General features: G+C 42.3%; 1 protein-coding gene across 1 annotated transcript in view; it reads left to right on the top strand.

Annotated features, from left to right (window-relative positions):
* LOC147010724 (sorting nexin-9-like) overlaps positions 1–19029 on the top strand; it is a 47930-nt gene that overhangs the window by 1956 nt on the left and 26945 nt on the right. The window contains exons 2-9 of the mRNA XM_085860240.1: positions 2971–3054; positions 11097–11171; positions 15933–16038; positions 16321–16450; positions 16624–16705; positions 17291–17416; positions 17999–18116; positions 18867–18997. Of these exons, the coding sequence (XP_085716366.1) occupies positions 2971–3054; positions 11097–11171; positions 15933–16038; positions 16321–16450; positions 16624–16705; positions 17291–17416; positions 17999–18116; positions 18867–18997 (852 nt within the window). The remainder of the gene's footprint in view (positions 1–2970; positions 3055–11096; positions 11172–15932; positions 16039–16320; positions 16451–16623; positions 16706–17290; positions 17417–17998; positions 18117–18866; positions 18998–19029) is intronic.

The following is a 19029-nucleotide window of genomic DNA, read 5'->3' as shown; positions in this document are numbered from 1 at the left end:
CATTAATAGTTACTTGCTTTGAAATACGAGTTCCCTTACGAAAGAACTTCAACACTGGACCAGAGTGACTACTCCTCATTTTCATAAATGCCAAGGTGAGCCAATGAAAAAAAGCCAAGAATTCACAAGGTTTCAGAAAAGCGATGATAATAGAAAACCAAGACGCCAAGGTGAACAACGAATAGCCAAGATCTTGTGAAAAAAGCCAAGGAGTGGTCACGCTGCACTGGAGTAGCTCGTTTTGGCCTGTGAGGCCTGCATAACAGTTGCCAACCTACTGTGATTTGTCCTTGTTCTATACTTTTGTAGTGATGAGCGTCGAGCGAGGAAGCAGTACATAATATTTTAAGTCTCTGGTATGACACTGCGAGGGTTCGAACCACTGACCTACCGAACTCGGAGAACGTGCTCTGACCATTACACCACCGAGTGTGGATGTAACGAATTTCCATTTGAAATTCAACTAATTTTAACCGCAACCGAAGAGGTTCTGCGATCTATAGTATCAAAAGGTTGACGCAAAGTTGTGTTTTTGAAAAAGGCTTGCGGTGACGGACACAAAGCGTAAGGCAATGGATCATGGAGCGTGGACGTTGGTCTGTCGGTATCTAATGGAAATGAATGGTGATTTCCATCAACACTTTCAAACTTTTCCATTGTTGTTGCCGCCAACATCCTTCCATGGTGTTGTTTTTATATTTTCATTTATTTCCAAGATCGAGCTGCTCTTTGAGCCATCTTATTTACACTTGCCGCATCATGCACGCGTGGGGCATTTATTGAGCTTCTGGTACGAACACATCAAGTAATTGAATATTTGTCGTCCACGTTTTAATTTTTTTAAACTTTCGCTTTCTCGACAAAAACGACGTCACTTGCAAAGTTCTCCATGGCCGAAGCGTCCTTTCCTCGAGGAATTGTTGAAAAGTGAGGGTCGAAGCCCGGACAGGCCGACTTATCGGCATCCGGGAATTGTGATGAGAGGGGAAGGCAAGTGATTGTTCCAAAAAAAAATAAAAAATCCTGAGAAATCTTTTGGCTTTTCATGTAATTTGGTTGATTGATTTTTCAATTATAATTGTTTTCAGCCGGAGCAGAGTGTAGTTTTGATCGTTCCTGACGGAGCTAGAATACGTTCATTTGAATTTTCATTTCAGATGCTCGTACCTTGTTCGTTGGTTTAAAGTGCTGCAGATTATAATAATTTCTCACTTTTTCACAGAGCTGAGCAATGTTTTAAAGCGTTGATGGAATTTAGCTTTTTATTATAATTTTTTATTTATTTTAAAGACTAAGTTGTGGTATTGATGATACCAAATCCTTAGGTAGTTCTCGTGTTTGAAAGTTTCTCTGTACTTTCTGAAAATATTAGATCTGTGTGCCGGTATCTTGTACCGCATGGCAGTGTGAATGCGTTTTGATTTTATTAATTTTTTTTCTCTGCACAATTGAAGCTCATGGGAGAGCAACGTGACAGAGGGTATGTATGAACTTACAGTTGGATGACACAAGCAAGGGAATGAATGAACAGGAAAAGAGGAGAGGAATGTTCTCACCTGCAAGTACGAGGCATAGGTTCAGTTGGGTTAGTAGTGTAAAAACACATTGTTTGGGGGGGGTGAGGGGAATGGGTGTAGGGGCATGACTGCATCACTTTACGACCTGCTAGAAACCCTGGAGGGAAGAGTGAGACAGAACAGTTTCTGCAAGTTTGTTCCATAGAATGGAGAAATGAGGAACAAAAGAGTCGACATATGCAGTCCACCTGGATTTTGGAAGGTTAACCAGGAGGGGTTTAATGGAAGAGAAGAAACTATGCATCCCAGAGTTCCTGGGTATGATCAGAGGACAGAGAGCAGCGTGAGAAAACCGGAGGCGAGGCTGTAAAAATTGGAGAGGCCACCAACCTGCCTCGAGTGTGAGTGAGAGCAACAGGCCTTGTGTTTTGGCCTTGTCGCTACTCGTGTTTCGAGCAACATATTGTGGGTTCTGATGCTTTCTTTGACTCGGTTTGAGGAAACGAATACGAATCGGTGCTTGTTTTGCTTTTAATCTTAAGGAACTGAAAAAAATGGCAATTCACCCAGGTCAAGCAATGGATTTATCATTGTTAGACCGAGCTTTGTTTCCCATCATCGTATTCTTTCCCCTTCAAACTTTTGGCAGTCAGCTTCTTGCTATTCTGAGGTGAAGTTGGTTCTCCTATTTCATTGCACGAAACTTAACTTCCCTTGTTTGTTTAAAATGTTGCTGTGACGAGGTTATTTCTCAGTCAGCTCATGTATCCAACCACTTGGCGTTTTCGGTGACCATGTTCAAAATTGATGCAGCTTTTTGTTACCTCCGCCATCGAAGGTAGAAGGAGGTTATCTTTTCACCCCTGTCTGTCTGTCTGTCTGTCTGTCTGTCTGTCTTTGTTTGTCTGTCCGCAGGATATCTCAAAAAGTTGTGGATGGATTCGGACGAAACATGGTGGACACGTTGGGTGTGTGACAAGGACGAATTGATTCGATTTTGTGGAAGATTCGAATCCGGATACAATAATTATTTAATTTTTAAAGTGATTCTTCACTTTTGAGAGAGAGTGCCAAAAACTATATCGGACTGAATAGCATTTTGGAGGCATGAGGAGGTGGGACCGAAGGGGTTAAAAGTCTATTCATCATTTTGTTTGTACATCATGAGTTATTCTACTTGGCAAATACATTAGAGCATCTGGTGGTGGTGTGGCAGAAATCTGGCTACCAGGGATTTTATGGTGGTATCGAGGTGAGGAAAAATGCACTTGGCAGGATGGGTGAGCAATTGATCATGGTGTTTTCCCACTGAACTTGAAAGTGCCTTCTTGAGTGTGTTTGGTGAAATTGATCTCCATGAGCTTGTAATTATATTTTGATCAAATGAAGGCATTTCCTGTGATATGCGCATGCAAATTTTCACCGTGTGTGTGTGCGCGTGCGTGTGCGACAGGCACAGCTTCTGTACGACTTTATGGGTGAGGCCGACTCGGAACTCACCCTCAATGAAGGAAATGTCATCTCCATACTGGATAAGGTTTGTCTGATTGCAGTGCTTAAGGCATTGGATGTAAACATCGCATCGATATCGTGAATGCGATTGTGAATAAATGGGACATATTGTCAAATCAAAGTAATGCGAACTAGTCCAGTTTCCCAGCAGGTATATCTTGCTTATAAATAGGTGATGCATTCTTGAACCGCACCAAAAACCAGGATTATTCCAAAATAAGTGTTTGAAAGCATAATGCTTGTTAATAAATAGATAACAGTCCTGCTGATTGATAAAAGTTTATTTTAAAGTAAAAGGAAAATGATGCGTGGCCTTGTCCAATCTGTTTCAAAATGTTTAATTTAACTTGAAGGGAAAAGTTTCATTTCATTTTCTTGGGCTTCGGCATTTCAAACTTTTACGCACAAATGAAATGGCAATGAAAAGTTGTCACCTCGGTGAGTGAACTGTAATTGACTTGACTTGTTAAACATGCTACATTGGAATTGGACTCAAAGTCTTCACATGTTCCATTACACGTTTTGGCTGAAGCAAGCGAGTGGATTGGGAGATAGACGCGTACTGTATAATGAGCTTAAAACTGTGTTTTTATTTATATATATATATATAATATATATATATATATATATAATTGGTGTATACTGTATGACCAAGGGAATTGTTCAAGTTTTAGGAATTTGTGGTCATTTCACATTGCTTGGATGTTGGTGTTGTTTAAGATTAGTTGCTTTCATTCTGTGCTCAATTTTACTGTAAAGATTAATTGTTGTGGAAACTGTTAACAGAAGATTTGCTTTGCTTTGCTTTGCTTTGTACTCTCATTTGTCATTGATGTGAATTTAGGAACCTGAGTAATTATTTTAAGATGCAGGAAAACTGGAGCATGTTATCAAATTAGCACATCTCAATCATTTTACTTAAAATGTTTGTCATGAAATTCATCCCAGTATTTATTATGTAATACGGAATTATCGAACTGTAGTAGAAGTTGAATTTTTTTTTTCAGCTGATTCATAATTGGTTCACGAGTCAATAAGTGACAACTATATTCGTTATGGGTGTGTGTGTCTGTCTGTCTCTGTCCCGAGCATAGCTCCGTGGGTTTTGATCTGATCCTGATAAAATTTGGGTGGGAGGTTTATATCATGATCGAGTTGTGTTTTCCTGAGAATGGGCGTGATGCGCCCATTATGGGCAGAGCCACGCCCAAAAAACATGTTTTTAGGGGGTAGCCGGTTTCAAGTTACATCTTCTCTGAGGAGGTTTGTCGAATCTGGCAGGGGTTTTGGTATTTGGTTAGCCCAATGGCACCTGTATAGCCCCACAGAGCTCGATTTTTCATTTTCGGCCCAAGGTCAAGGTCACAAGGTCACAAACTTAGAAAATGTCAAAAAAATCAAATCAGGCATCGAGCTCCGAGGGTTTTCAACTGTTTCGAATGAAAGTTGCTATGCAAGTAGTGCTCTTTGAGTACTACAACTTTCATCATTTACGTTTTTCCCCGATTCCCGCCAGTTTGCCCTTGGCGTCCCCTCGAAGGTCAAAAAATAAAAAAAGCGAACCGTGTACATTGCTTGTGAACCATCGCCGTCTCCAGACTTGTCATGATTTTTATTTGATAAGAAACAAACATTCTGTGACTTGCTTTGACATCCTGATTGTCCAAAATTTCATTAAATTTTCACAAGATGAAGTGGAACAATTGGACATTGTTATTGGAGTAAAAGCTTTTGGAAACTCATCAGATTTAAGGAAAAGTAGTTTGAGTTTCTTAATATTTATTTTTATTGTGGGTGGAGGAATGAGTGGCATGCCCCCGGACCCCTCTCTCATACATGGTTTACACGGCAGCACTTTGTGCTGCATGACTAATTTTCCTTTTTCTTTTTTAACAATTCTTTGCTTGCATCCCTGATAATGATAACAAAGCTAAATCAATTAAATGTCATCACAGGTGGTTGGGCTTTGCTATCAGTTGAGTGAGTGATTGCAATTTTGCTCGTGGCATGACTTTGGTCTCTCGGAGTTGATTGGATGCTGGGTGGGCTGTTTGTGCAGCAATGTTGGATTACACAAGGGGAATGCAAAAGGTTGTTTAGATTAGATGCCAAATTATTACCATGCGCATGCAAAGCAAAAAGTGTGGTTAAGCAATTGGTTCACTTCTGTCTCTGTCTGTCTGTCAATCTGCAAACATCAGTTTATGATCGAGGAATAACTTCATTTAAATTGAATGTTATATTTTGAACACGAATCTGAAAACGAACCTGAAGGTTAGCAGTACTTTGGCTCGTGTGATCGGGATGAATTCAGTGTGCAGAGAGGAGTGAGATAAAAAAAAAAAAAAAAAATATATATATATATATATATATATATATATATATATATATATATATATATATACATACATACATACATACATACATACATACATACATACATACATACATACATACATACATACATATATATATATATTTTACTCTGCCTGCCCTGGCAGTGAAGCAAAGTTGAAAATCATTCCAAACAGGAAATGTACTGTTTTTACGGATGTCATAAAGGACACAACAGTCATGAATAACTCATGGTAACATGTTCAATAAGGTGGTATAAACGATGCTGCATCAATGGCTGTAAACTTCTGAATTGTTTTTTTTTCTACAACCTCTAAAGTCTTTATTTTATTTTAATCTTATTATACAGGGTGCCCCACAGAAAACCAGGAAATTTCAGATTTTGAGATTTATTTTGCCGTATTTTACCATATCAATAAACTAACATATAATAAAGTGTATCTTTGTTTTACACTACATCAAAGTTTGCTTTTGATTTGTTTGAAAATAAAGTGTATCTTTGTTTTACACTACATCTAAGTTTGCTTTTGGTTTGTTTTAAATTAACTGTACCAAATTTCCTGGTTTTCTGTGGGGCACCCTTCCGGTTCCGGGTTTGGAGCGACGAGAGGTCTCCTTCTGGGCTCCCTGCTGACGTTCTCAAAGTTAAGTTTCCGGTCGTTATTTGTCCCGTTTTAACTGTTTAATTTTCTCACCTACATGTTACTGTGTGTTCCTAGTTCAGTTTTGTTTCAAAAATTGTGCTATTTTGTGAGTATTTTTGTCGACGTTCTTACCTGGTGTTTGAGGCCTAGGCCTTGGCCGAGGCTTGAGGCCTACCGGTTCCACTCGGTGTTCGATCGTTTTGTTTTTTTTTGTTTGTTTTTTTTTGTTTTTTGTTTTTTCTCCCCATTACCTTCAATTTCTATCCTCCCCATTACCTTCAATTTTCATCCTCCCCACTTTCCAAACATCCCCATTCTCCCAACTAATCTTTCTTATCTCAAAAAAAAAAAAAATACCCAACAACAACAACACGCTCACGTTCTCCCGATTCTGCTTCTTCTTCCTCTTAACTTCCTCCTTGTCTTCTTCCTCGATTTTTTTTTTTTTTTTTTTTTTTTTTTTTTCCCTACACTTCCATGACCAAATCTGTTGAACTCTCTCAAACATTAATATTAACAACAAAACGATCTTATAATGCTTCATCTTCCTCTCTCACACATGTGGTACTCTTTACTGTTTCATAATGCACTACTCTTCTGCTATTTTAACAGACTGCTCTCATTTCGAGCTCTTCTTCATTACTTTCCTAAAAAATCCAACTATTACAGCGCTTCTTCTCTCCATTCTCTGAATTCGCCTTCATTGCATCCATCAAGAATTGTGTTAAATCGCATCTCTGACCTAAAACTTTTAAAAACCACAGTTTGCCATGGATGCTCGCTTTCCATCAACCATTCTTTTTCTCCAACTTCAGTGCCAACTCACCCCCCTCACCCCTCACTCTCACTCTCAAAGCAACCATCCCACTCTTCTCTGTCCAAGCCTCCCTCTCACCTCTCTCAAAAATTCCCCCTCACCTTTCTCCCACCTTTCATCCCCCTCACTCATTCTTCTCAAAGTTGCCCTCCCCTCTCATCCACCAAGCTGCCTCCCTCCACTGCCCTCTCACCTCCATCTCTTCACTCCACCTCCTCAAATCCTCAACTGCCTTCTTCCTTGTCCCCCCTCTCCCCCAGCACCACAGAGCCTTTTCTCCTCCTCATTCGGTCCCCTCCCCTCGCTATTCTGCAATACCCCACACTCTTTCAACAACCCTCCTTACCCCCCCCTTGTCCCTTGTCCTTCCCTCCCCCCCCCCCTCCACCTCCTGCACCCAAAGCCTCCTCCCCTACCTCTTCATTAAGAGTGTGGACCTCAAATATCCGGGGCCTTCGCTCAAACCTTTCAGATCTTTCCATACAGGTTGCCACTGACAAACCAGACATTATCTGCCTAACAGAAACTTTCCTCTCCCAAGACGTGTCTGACTCCCAAGTATCTCTCCCCGGTTACTCCCTCTTACGGTATGACAGACCTGAGCCTCGCCCTGGTGGAGGAGTTGCTCTCTTCATCAAAGACTCCATTCCTCACTCTCCATGCACTGCTCTCACTCCCCCACACCCCCAGGAATACCTCTGGCTTCGGCTTCCCCTCCACTCCCACCTATTGTTTATATGTGTACTGTACCGTCCACCTAACACTGATGACTCCATCTACACCTCACTATCCGAAAACATGGACCATCTTCTATCTTCTCATCCAAACTCTCTCTTCCTCTTATGTGGTGACTTCAATTGTCATCACGCCAGTTGGCTAGGTGTGGGTACCTCTCTCACCTGCCATGGCACCTCAGCAAAAGCTTTCTGCGACTCATTAGGACTGACTCAATCGGTCAACTTCCCGACCCGGATCTCAACCAATGGTACTCCATCTCTTCTGGATCTGATTTTGACAAATTTCCCTGACAATATCTGCTGCTCTTCCTTCGCTCCAATCGGTTCTTCTCACCACGTCCTTGTCAAAGTGGACATCTCTCTGGCTGTTATCAGAGAACCACCTCACCGCCGTCGAGCCTGGCATTTCACTCAAGCCGACTGGCAGAGTCTCCGAGCAGCCATCAAACTTACAGACTGGTCTCCTATCACTACTTTCTCAAACATCAACTCATCCTGGGAATTCTTTCAAAGAAACTTGCTCTCCCTCATGCACAGATTTATCCCCTCTCGTGTTCAGTTGTCCTACCCTTCCTCCCGCCCTTGGTTTACTGAAGCTTGTGGCGAGGCAGTTGTCCTGAAACAACTTGCCTTTGCCTCATGGAAAGCAAACCCAACTGAGGGCAATCTCAGTTCTTTCCACAAAGCTCGGAACAAGTGTGTATCTACCCTCAGGAGAGCCAGAAAACAACATCTTTCTCATCTCAAGTCTGAACTCTCAAACCTCTTTCCCTCCTCAAAATCCTGGTGGCGTTTAATCAAATCTGTTTCTGGTGTATGTTCCCCCTCCATCCCCTCCCTTACCTCAAATGGCCGCACTGCTGATACCACACGTGATAAAGCTGAATGTCTAAACTCGGTGTTTGCAGCTAAATCTTGTGTCCTAAACCCATCACTATCTCTACCCACTTTACCCAGTCGGACCCAACTGTCCCTGGACTCTGTATCCTTTTCTCCTGACAAGGTGGAGAGCTTGCTTTCAAACCTCGAGTCAGATTCTGCAACCGGTCCAGACGGCATCAGCCCACGTGTCCTCAAAGCCTGCTCTTCTGCTCTTGCTCACCCTCTCTCTGTTCTATTCACCCTCTCATTTGCCCAAGGTCATCTGCCATCTGCTTGGAAATCTGCAAACATCACTGCCCTGCATAAAAAAGGTGCAAAAACAGATCCCTGTAACGACAGACCAATCAGCCTTCTCCCAATCATCAGCAAGGTTATGAAATCCATCATCGCTTCAGACATGAAATCCTTCCTCTTCTCCAATGGCTTGATTTCCAATCATCAATTTGGTTTCAGACCAGGTCACTCTACCCTGGATATGCTGCTTCTGTTCTCCCATCAATGGATGGAGGTCCTCAATGCCAGACAGGAAATCCGAGCCGTATCCCTGGACATATCACGTGCTTTTGACACAGTCTGGCACCCTGCCCGACTCATCAAACTCTCTTCACATGGTATTCAAGGCCATCTCCACTCATGGCTCGCAGACTTCCTCTCCTGTCGCAGTGAATGTGTGGCCCTAAATGGAGTTCTTTCATCCCCTCTACCTGTGCAGGCTGGAGTTCCTCAAGGTAGCGTTCTGGGCCCTGTTCTTTTTCTGGTTTTCATCAATGATCTCTCCGACTCTCTGGAAAATCCTCTATTTCTCTTTGCCGACGACTCCACCCTCTGCCGTACCATCTGTCATCCCTCAGACCGGCAAGCAGCAGCTTCTTCACTGACTGCAGATCTGGATAAAATCACAAACTGGTCCAACACGTGGAACATGTCTTTCAATCCAGACAAATCTCACACTCTCACTATGTCTCTTCGAAAGGACCGTTTACAAAACCCCCCCATCCACTTTCTCAACAATCCTCTGGAAGAAGTCTTTTCTTTCAAGCTTCTGGGTCTCACTATCTGCCATGACCTTTCCTGGGAAAGTCACATTTCCAACCTCGCCTCAAAAGCCAGTCGCCGACTGGGGATTCTCCGTTGTGCAATGTCCTTCCTCGGCCCTATTGAGCTCCTGATCACTTACAAAGCTTTTGTCCGTAGCCTGATGGAGTACTGCTCTCCCCTCTGGGCTGGTGCTCCTGCCTCCCACCTTTCTCGGCTTCACGCTGTCGAAACCAGGGCATTTAAGATCATCGGCATCTCCCGCAATGAAGCTGAGTCTTTGAGCCTCTCACTCAATCACCGCAGGTTGGTCGGTGGTCTTTCTGTCTTCTACCGACTCCTCTCCAGCCTTGCCCCCCTGCTCTCTCTGAGATTTGTCCCCACCACATTTCCACAGGGCGCTCAAGGTCCGCCAACAACCCCCTTCTGGTAAAACTACCAAAATCACGAATCACTGCTCATCTTCACCCTTTCATTCCTCTTTTTCCCCGCCTTTGGAATAAACTTCCTCACTCTATTCTTTCCCATTCTTCCCTCCAGGCTTTCAAAACAGCTGTTCACCACCACCTCTTATCTTCCCCCATCCAAATCCTCGATCATTTTTACCCCCGATAATCCACCCAAGCCCACTTCCTTCAATTCCCCTGCTTTCCTTCCTGAAAGTCCCTGGAATGTCCATCTTCTCTTCGCCATGTTCCCCGTCCCATCCCCTTCCCTCTCCCTTCCACAGTTCACCTAATGTGTCTGTGCCCCACTGTTTTGTCCCTTCCCCTCCCGCCCCTCTTGTCTCATGCCCCCTTGCTGTGAGTTGTGTGTTAGCTCTCATACGAGCCTCGACAATGTATACAAAAAAACCCCTGTATAATTGGATACTGCAGAACACAAATTGCCTTTTTGGCACTTTCAACAACCTGTTTTTAAACAGTACTTGGCCAAACTATTACGGCATTCTTCACTCCAATACGACACCCCCTCACATGCCAGTATTTACATTACCCTATCTCATACGTTACTTTAGTTTTGTGTCCTTGAAAACTTAGTTTCGTGTTTGGAATTATCTTCAATTTTGTTTGACTGCCAGACAGGCGTCGAAAAAGTTCTCATTCCTTTCTGTGCATTTATGATTGGGACAAATTTGGAGCAAAGGTACGGTAAAACGGGAAACTTGTCTTCCTATTCATGTTCAAAATCTAACATTCAATTTAAATATGTTGTTTCTCGATTATCAACTGATGAAAGAAACAAACAGATGGACGGACATGAACCTCTGCTGAACCGAGCTTTTCACTCTGTGTGCGTGGGGTTATAATGTGAATTTTTTAAAATATATTTTCCTCAACAATGTCCTTGTGTCTAACTTCCTCAATAGCATTGTAATACATTTGATGGTATAACCTTCTCAATCATGTCTAGCTTCTTCAATACCAAACCAAACGTATGACGGTATAACCAGCATTTTAGTTTTTCCTGACTGTTGGACATTCCCTCGCAGCAAAACAGACACACACACACACCTGTGGAAATGTTTGCCTTTTCATCAATGAGTATTCAAGTTTAACTTTGCAAATCAGTTTAAGGGCTTAACTTGTGGTTTCAGGATCGTGATGATGGTTGGTTTGAAGCGGAAACTTCAGATGGCAGAAAGGGACTCGTACCTCGGGACTATGTGCAGGTGCCTTTTATATTTCCCTTTTACATTTCCTAATCGCATCTGATTTGTATGTTCTGTTTGATGTCATATAGAAATTTTCTTTTTGTAATGATGCCTCTTGTATAGAACAATGGCTGTCCTCCCATTGTTGTCCTTTTCAAGAGGGTATTTGTACAACCTCCTCTCTAACGTTAACCGTTCTAATACCAGTGTGCCCACGGGAGGTGTCCTGGTCACCTGGAAACCCACCTGAAATAAAATATTTTTGTTCTCTTTTGTAAGAATTGGTATTTGTTAAAAAAAAAAGTAAGTCACCAATATTATCCGGTGTGTATATATATTTACAACATCATAAAAGTTTACACTGTTATCTTGAGGACATCATTGTAGCGTCTTCGATAATTCATCTGTGTTTCTGAAGAGGTCAACTCTGTCCTCCGGGGCTCGACATTAACAGTTGTCTGACTACCTGGGACATGAAATTTTGTCCATCGGACAAGTGGAAACAAATTAAAGAAAAAGGACAGGTCAATTTTACCACCAGGAAGTTTCATAAACCTGACACATTAATCTCGAGCATCGTTCTTTTTGTGTGAAGTCACATTGGTTAGCGGTGATAGAGGATCCTTTTAGACCCGACTACCCCGCTCGCACTGGAGAAAACTTCAAATAGCTCATAATGCTATTTGAACCCCACATGATTGCAGTATGAAAACTACTTCATTATTTTGTCACCACTGAAACCACAAGGTCACATGTTCCCCTGATGTGTAGTGAGATAACTTATTCAAAGAAAGGAAATGATCATGTCATTCAGCTGAACAAACAATCAGAACGAATAAAACATTGATCTGTTTTTAGAGGAATTCTATCATTTATAAACCGAGAAGGTTTTCAAGAAATTGATTTATTATTGATTTATTTTTATCTTGCCAAAACGAAGTTTTTGCAAGATATATTAGTCAGCTTGTATGTTTTTTATTTTTTATTTTTTTTATTTTTTATTTTTTTGTCTGTAATCATGTATAAAAAATTCTGCAGAGCACAGTTATCGGAAATTTTTGTAACTTCGCATATCAGAGGCCTATAGAGGTCCCTTTCAGTGCACAAAATTTTGAAGGTCAAGGTCAAAGATCAGGGGAGTCGACGAAACCCTTATTTTTTTGAGTAATTTTGATCGGATCGTCTTCAAACTTCATGGGAATATAGTTCATGGTCTGGCGCTCAACTGATTAATTTTTGGTGGCGATTGGCCTTGACCTTCATGGTTAGCGCCAAAGGTCAAACATATTTGACCCCAAGGTCAAATTTTCAAGTTTTAGGAACCATATCGTGTAGTACCTCAAATTGAACACCTCGATGAGTGCTTTCTAGATATGTCAAGCTTGAGACATTATGACGTCATTTGGTGACGTTATGAGGCAAACGCATATTTTTCATGGTTACTCTGTAGAACGATTCTCGTCGGCAGATATTCCTCAAGGAGTCGCTCCTGGTGGATAGCAGCTCTGTTCACCTCAGTGTGACCTTAAAGAAGTCACACGTGGTCACCTTTTGGCAAGATACGGGTCACCCTGCGGGTGACATTGGTTTATTTAAATTATTCAAACGAATGGCTTTGTAACAGGAATGAGGAGGAGGCAGTGTGTTGACTGCACATCTTCGTTTACTCGACCAACCTGACCAATGTGGCTAATTGTTTTTTTTCTTTAATGTTTTCTTCTTGGAGTGAGTTTGTGTACTAATGTCTGAAAAACCCGACACAGCAAGTCAGCATTGTATGTATTGTTGTTTTTATTTTTGTTTGTTTTTTAATGTTAATTTTCACAATTCACTCTAGTCAGTGTGAGATCTGGTTTCAGTTGGCCCAGTAGGGAATCATTTGAGGTTTGATATAATTAAATTATGTTCCACATATAGTTGTACAGGTGCAATTGTTGATGGGGTTGGTAAAAGTTAAAAACAACCTGAACCATATGATGGCTGGGGGAAAAAAATAAAATTAATAATAATAAACAAGGACAAATGTGTCCAAGAGCAGCGTCCTAAAGGTTTTGTCGGCTAAAAAAAAAAAAAAAAACAACTTCTGATATTTCGTCATGTGCCTTCATTAAGCCAATGGCGAAACCCGTCATGTATTTTCGTATTTACGAAATTACAATACAATAAATGGAATAATCTTCATGATAGACTCTCTCAAAAGGCACCGTCTGTGAGGATGTGTACATGTGCTCAGTATTTAAGGAGATCCGGATCTTGTATATACAAGAGCTGAGTCCTAGAGATTAAGGTTTTGTCTTCACAAGAAGAAGAACAATAACAACGCCGAGCTCTCCATGAGCAGCGTTTGCGATGCGAGATGCTGCTAAAAAAAAAAAAGAGGTTAACGTTGAGTTACGTACTTTCCGGGAGATCAACTCGGTGCTCTCACACAGGATGCGACCCTTTTGAATGTCAATGTTAGCTTTGCAATCCAACAAGCTTTTTGATTTTGCACTTAATTAACCTCTGCCATCTTCGAAGATGGATGGAGGTTACTGGTTTCACCCCTTTGTTTGTTTGTTTGTGAACAGTATTACGGAAAAACTCCTCGACGAATTTCGAGGAAACTTGGTGGGGGGGTTAGGTATGGTCCAAGGATCATGCCATTAAATTTTGGACTAGGTCCCCCGCCACCCAAAAAAAAATTGAGAAAAAAAAATTTTTTTTTTTGCATTTCTACATGTTTTAAGTGATTTCCAACCCCCCCCAATTTTTTTTACCCCCCCCCCCAAATATATATTTTTTGCCTTTCTACATGTTTTAAGTGATTTCCAACCCCCCCCCCCCAAAAAAAAAATTGAGAATTTTTTTTTTGCATTTCTACATGTTTTAAGTGATTTCCAACCCCCCCAAAAAAAATTTTCCCCTCCACAAATAAATTGTTAGAGAAAATTTTTTTTTTGCATTTCTACATATATTAAGTGATTTCCAACCCCCCCCTCCCAAAAAAAATTTAGAGAAAAAAATTTTTGCAACTTTTTCAACAAAATTACGATTTTTTTTTTTATTATTTTTTTTTGCATTTTTACATGTTTTAAGTGATTTCCAACCCCCCCCAAAAAATGTTGGGGAAAACTATAACTCTCAGCACTGTTGACATCATATTTAATGAATAAGATATAAGGTTCACTTGAGTGACCCAGCAGTATTAGCGACGGAGGTTTAGCACTCTCCCGAGTGCTCCCCCCTCTAGTTTTAATTTTGTGATAGCTTGAAAACTTCCATTCCTCAATATGTATCACTATGATTATTTTGTACTGGGGCGGGCCCGTAGGTGCGTGCCCGTAGGTGAGTGCCAGTATGTGCAGCCTCTCTCTCAAACCTCGAAAAGGCACATCCGCAGGTCCCCAGCAATATTCCTGGCAAGTTTCAATCGTGCAAAAGAAATAATAATAAATAAATAAATAAACATTAATTGTGATATCATTCGTGACTCCATAGCACCGTGTCCTGTTGTTGGTCGACAGATAAATGGCCGTAACTTGGGAACCACTCGTCTGATTAATATCAAACCTTGAAAAGCACATCCGCAGGGCCCCGGCAATATTCCTGGCAAGTTTCAATCAGATCGGGCCGGCGATCGTGCAAAAATAAATAAATAAATAAATAAACATTAATTGTGACGTCATTCTTGATGTCATAGCACCGTGTCTTGTCATTGGTCGACAGATAAATGGCCGTAACTTGGGAACCTATCGATGTCAAACCGCAAAGGCACATCCGTGGGTCCCTGGCAATATTCCTGGCAAGTTTCAATGAGATCGGACCGGCGGTCGTCGAGAAACGGCGGTCGCAGACAGACAGACAGACAGACAGACAGACAGACAGACAGACAGACAGGCACACAGAGATTGCTGGAATTATAGATAGATGCAGCCTGTGTTCGCTGGTTGTGTGATTGTGCCACTGATGCAGTGCCCCCTGTTTCCAGTAAGCTCGGACTCATTTTGCCGACCTCGGAGGGGTGATAGGCTGAGTCAACCAACCTGGTGTTATTTAACGGAATGGCAGGGACTCGAACTCAAACCCCTAAGATCTTCAGCGAGAACCTTCACCATTGAGCCAACACCAGACTTGATATACATCACTCATCTGAGTACAATGTTTGATACCCCTGTCTCAGTATCTCAATTTGGGAATCCCTTTTTCTGTCCCCCCCCCCTTTCCCCAATATGAGACACACTGGATATGACGAGTGTCATTCTCTGATTGGAGATGAGGTGCTGCCAAAACTGTTCATTGGTCCTTTTCAACCAAAAGGCACTGGAGGCAGATTAACATCCACCAGGGAGTAAAGCAGCTCAGCATTCGTTCTCAAACGATTGTGAACTTTATGATGCAAAGCCATCCCTGTTCGTTGTCAAATGCTCCTGTTTTGGTGAATCAAACCCAGAAAAGAGAACTGTAATGTGAGGGCATACTTTCGTGAAGCAATCTTGCCAGGCTGAATCTTGGCAGATGAGGGTGATTCATGGGACAGTGATGAGGAAGTGGCTGAGCATGGAACCTTGTATGGGCAGAGGCAGTAGAAGGATAGCGATTCATCCTGGCCCAACCGAGCCTCCTCAGCAGTCCTAACATAGCCACTGAAATACCAAAATGATTGTGAAATGTTTACACTTAAGTCTCAACTGTGTTCATCCGATGCAAGTACTTTTTTTTTTGTTTGTTTGTTTGTTTTTTTTTAACATGATAATTTGGTCTTAATTGTGTTTGGTTTTTTTTTTTCATAATGTGTAGGTTTGGACAACTGGTAATGCACTGCCTGCACCTGGTTTTAATAACCAAGCTCAGAGTGTCCACGTCCCACCAGCAACTTTGAACGTGCAGGCTTCCTTCTCCCCAGGTTTTTTTTTTTTTCTTCATGCTTCTTCCTCCTCTGTTGGTATTCCCATCCTCCATATTAAATAACTTTGGTGTGAACATGACACAGGTGTGATGAGCCAAATGTCCTTTTCCTGTTTCCTTTAAATTATAATAAAAATATGAAGAGATTTGTTGTCAACTCTCGTTTTCTACATTTCATAAGAGTGTGTGTGTGTGTGTGTGTGTGTGTGTCAATGTCCATGGAACTAAATTGTCTCTTGGTTGTTACTACCATGAGCTAATCTGAAACTTTTGGGAGCAGATGAGGGTGATTCTTGGGACAGTGATGAGGAAGCGGCTGAGCATGGAACCTTGGGAGGTCGGAGACGGCAGAAGGAAAGTGATGCATCCAGGCCTAACCGAGCCTCCTCAGCAGTCATCTCTTTGAACAAGTGGGCTCATACCTTGCTGTCTTGGTTTCCTTTTGAATCACCTATTTGAAATGAATGAAACTTGTAAATGCTTGCAGTAAGTACCGAGTCACAAGACTCGTGAGGTTCATTAAAATTTTGGAAAATCGGAGATTATTTTTGTTTCACTTTATCCTTTGTCTCTTTTCCTGCAGAGTAATGCAGGGAAAGCATGGCCTTGATAGCTTCCTCATTGGCAAAAATTGCCCCATCACTGCTGAGTCCATTGTCATCCAGGTTTGTTTTCCCAGTCACCCACAACTTGTTTCCATGGCACTGGGCTGACGGTATCCTGAAGGTTTTCCTCCGATCAAAAGCCTGGGTAGCGCTGAGAGGATCGCTTAGAAGTACGCACACTCGCCTCTGAGCCGTCTCGACCCAACAATAAACTGTCATCGTAGTCTCGCAGGCAGGGTGATGTATCTTGGGTGGCCATTAAGCTGGGTGTCCTGTCTGCCATCATTAGTTAATTGATGTCGAAAATCCCAGGGTGTACTTCGTGATGAGTGGGTGAGCTATTGCAGGCATCCTGACCAAATTGCAAATTCCTATTCTGACCTAAAAGGGGCACTACATCTGCAGCACAGTTGCACCCTCAGCCAATTATGCAACCTACAACCACTTGCTGCATACGGAAGAAGAATAAAAGCCTGTGGGGTTGTCATAATGCTAAGCTCACCTGGACTGCTAGCTCGGTGCAATGCAAGTGGTGCATCACCGTATGAGGATTCCGACGGGATTGCGTGGAGGAAATTTTATCCAGGCACATGGAAGTGCCATTTATTATTTATTTTTTGACTTTCCTCACGATGTGGTGTGCAGGTCGGAGAAGGTGGACCCAGGTGGGAGGTAACAACACCACGTCTTCATTGCATTATTGCATCACCCAAGAAGAGCAATAAACTTTATGGGATGAAGTCCTTCATCGAGTACCAGCTAACACCGAATGTAGGCCTTGCAGATTATATGTTTTTTTAATGCTTCTCCACCTTATTGCCACAAATTATCTGGTCTTCACGAGCAACACTGTTATCGGAAACTCCACTGACAAGTTATTGCTATGTTTGGGTTGGAACCATGAATAATTATTGTCCTATTATAATAGGCCCTTTCAAAAATGGAAAATCCCCAATCACAAAAAACAGTCCCTGCACATACCGCATGTTTGAGTATCCTCAATTTCCCCACGAGAGATTGTGAGGGTTCACAGCTTGTGAAATCAACCGTCGACTGCTCTACACGATTCTGACAATCGCTACTGGTTTGCATATTTATTTATTTTTTTCAACATGAAGGAAAAATATTTCTTTGTTCTGTCATGTTGGCACTGCCTGGAGAGTGGAAACTGACACTGACCGGAAGTGACGTAGAAAAATACTAACATCTGTGCCGAGTTTTTCTGGTGTCAACCGTTCCTTCACGGTTGAGGAGCAGGGGGAGTGGATGGGGTCGGTGGTGGTAAAACTTTTAATTGACACCCTCGAATTAAGTGAAATGCCATTAATTCCCCCCCCCCCCCCATCTGAACAGGACAGCCTGGTTTCAGTGTTTCGGCGCTACAAGCATTTTGATTGGTTGTACGAGAGACTCGTGGCCAAGTTTGGAGCCGTGGCCCTTGTACCTCCATTGCCGGACAAGCAGGTGGCAGGTATACCTGAAAAGGAGGTGCTCTTGTCATGTTGTTCCAATGCTAAAGAGTTTGTTTCCTTGTTGATCACGATTGATGTAAAGTGGGAAGGTTTTGGAGATCAGTGCCATGGGTTTGTCTTATTGAAGTGGTGGCTGCATATGTCAACGAGTTTATCAGTCTTTGTCTGTAGGACTTCATTGGAATGGTGGAACAAGGTTGCAGTGTGTGCCTTGCATTATGACGTCACCATAATCGGACTCGCTCAACCTCGTGGCGCAGGAAAATTTGAACCAATGTATGATGGAGCTTCAGTTGCTAGTCGTTCGTTTGCAGTGGCACCTTTAGGTTTGTTGGGGGCACTGCATTCATTCACAGCAGATAGGTTAACAAGGTAAAAAGGCTTTACACCTGGGTCTTGCAGCATCGTGAGGCATGTGCCCAGACCTCCCCCATCTCACCCTGAGGCAGACTCGGTGCCAAATTGGAAAGCAATTAAACACTGCACTTGCCAGCAGCGTCAAAGGCTCATGCTTTAAATCAACAAGGACTTGACGAGACCCTGTGAGCACTAGGCCTCCTCAGGGTCTCCGTTTGCTGCGAGGGTTGCTGCAGCTCTGCCCAAACGTAATAAAAAGCATTGTTTCAGCTTTGCTTGCTTGTGTTAGTTGAGATCACTTGACTTTTCTTCAGAAAAACAAAAACAAATGGTTATTGTGATTATATGTTCTTGTTGTCGGTTAATGGATTCATTTCCTTGGCCTTTGATAGGCCGATTTGAAGATGAATTCATCCAGTTGCGAATGGAGCGGTTGCAGGCCTGGATGGACCGTGTGTGTTTTCACCCCTTACTGGGTTCGAGCCAGGTCTTCAGGCACTTCCTGCATGCGTCCAATGAAAAGGTGAACCTTGATGAATAGCTGGAAGTGGACCT

The sequence above is a fragment of the Eptatretus burgeri genome, chromosome 16 (genome assembly GCF_056783735.1).
Source record: "Eptatretus burgeri isolate ZD-2024b chromosome 16, Ebu_testis_v1, whole genome shotgun sequence".
Taxonomy (NCBI): domain Eukaryota; kingdom Metazoa; phylum Chordata; class Myxini; order Myxiniformes; family Myxinidae; genus Eptatretus; species Eptatretus burgeri.
This window is presented reverse-complemented; position numbering and strand designations above follow the sequence as displayed.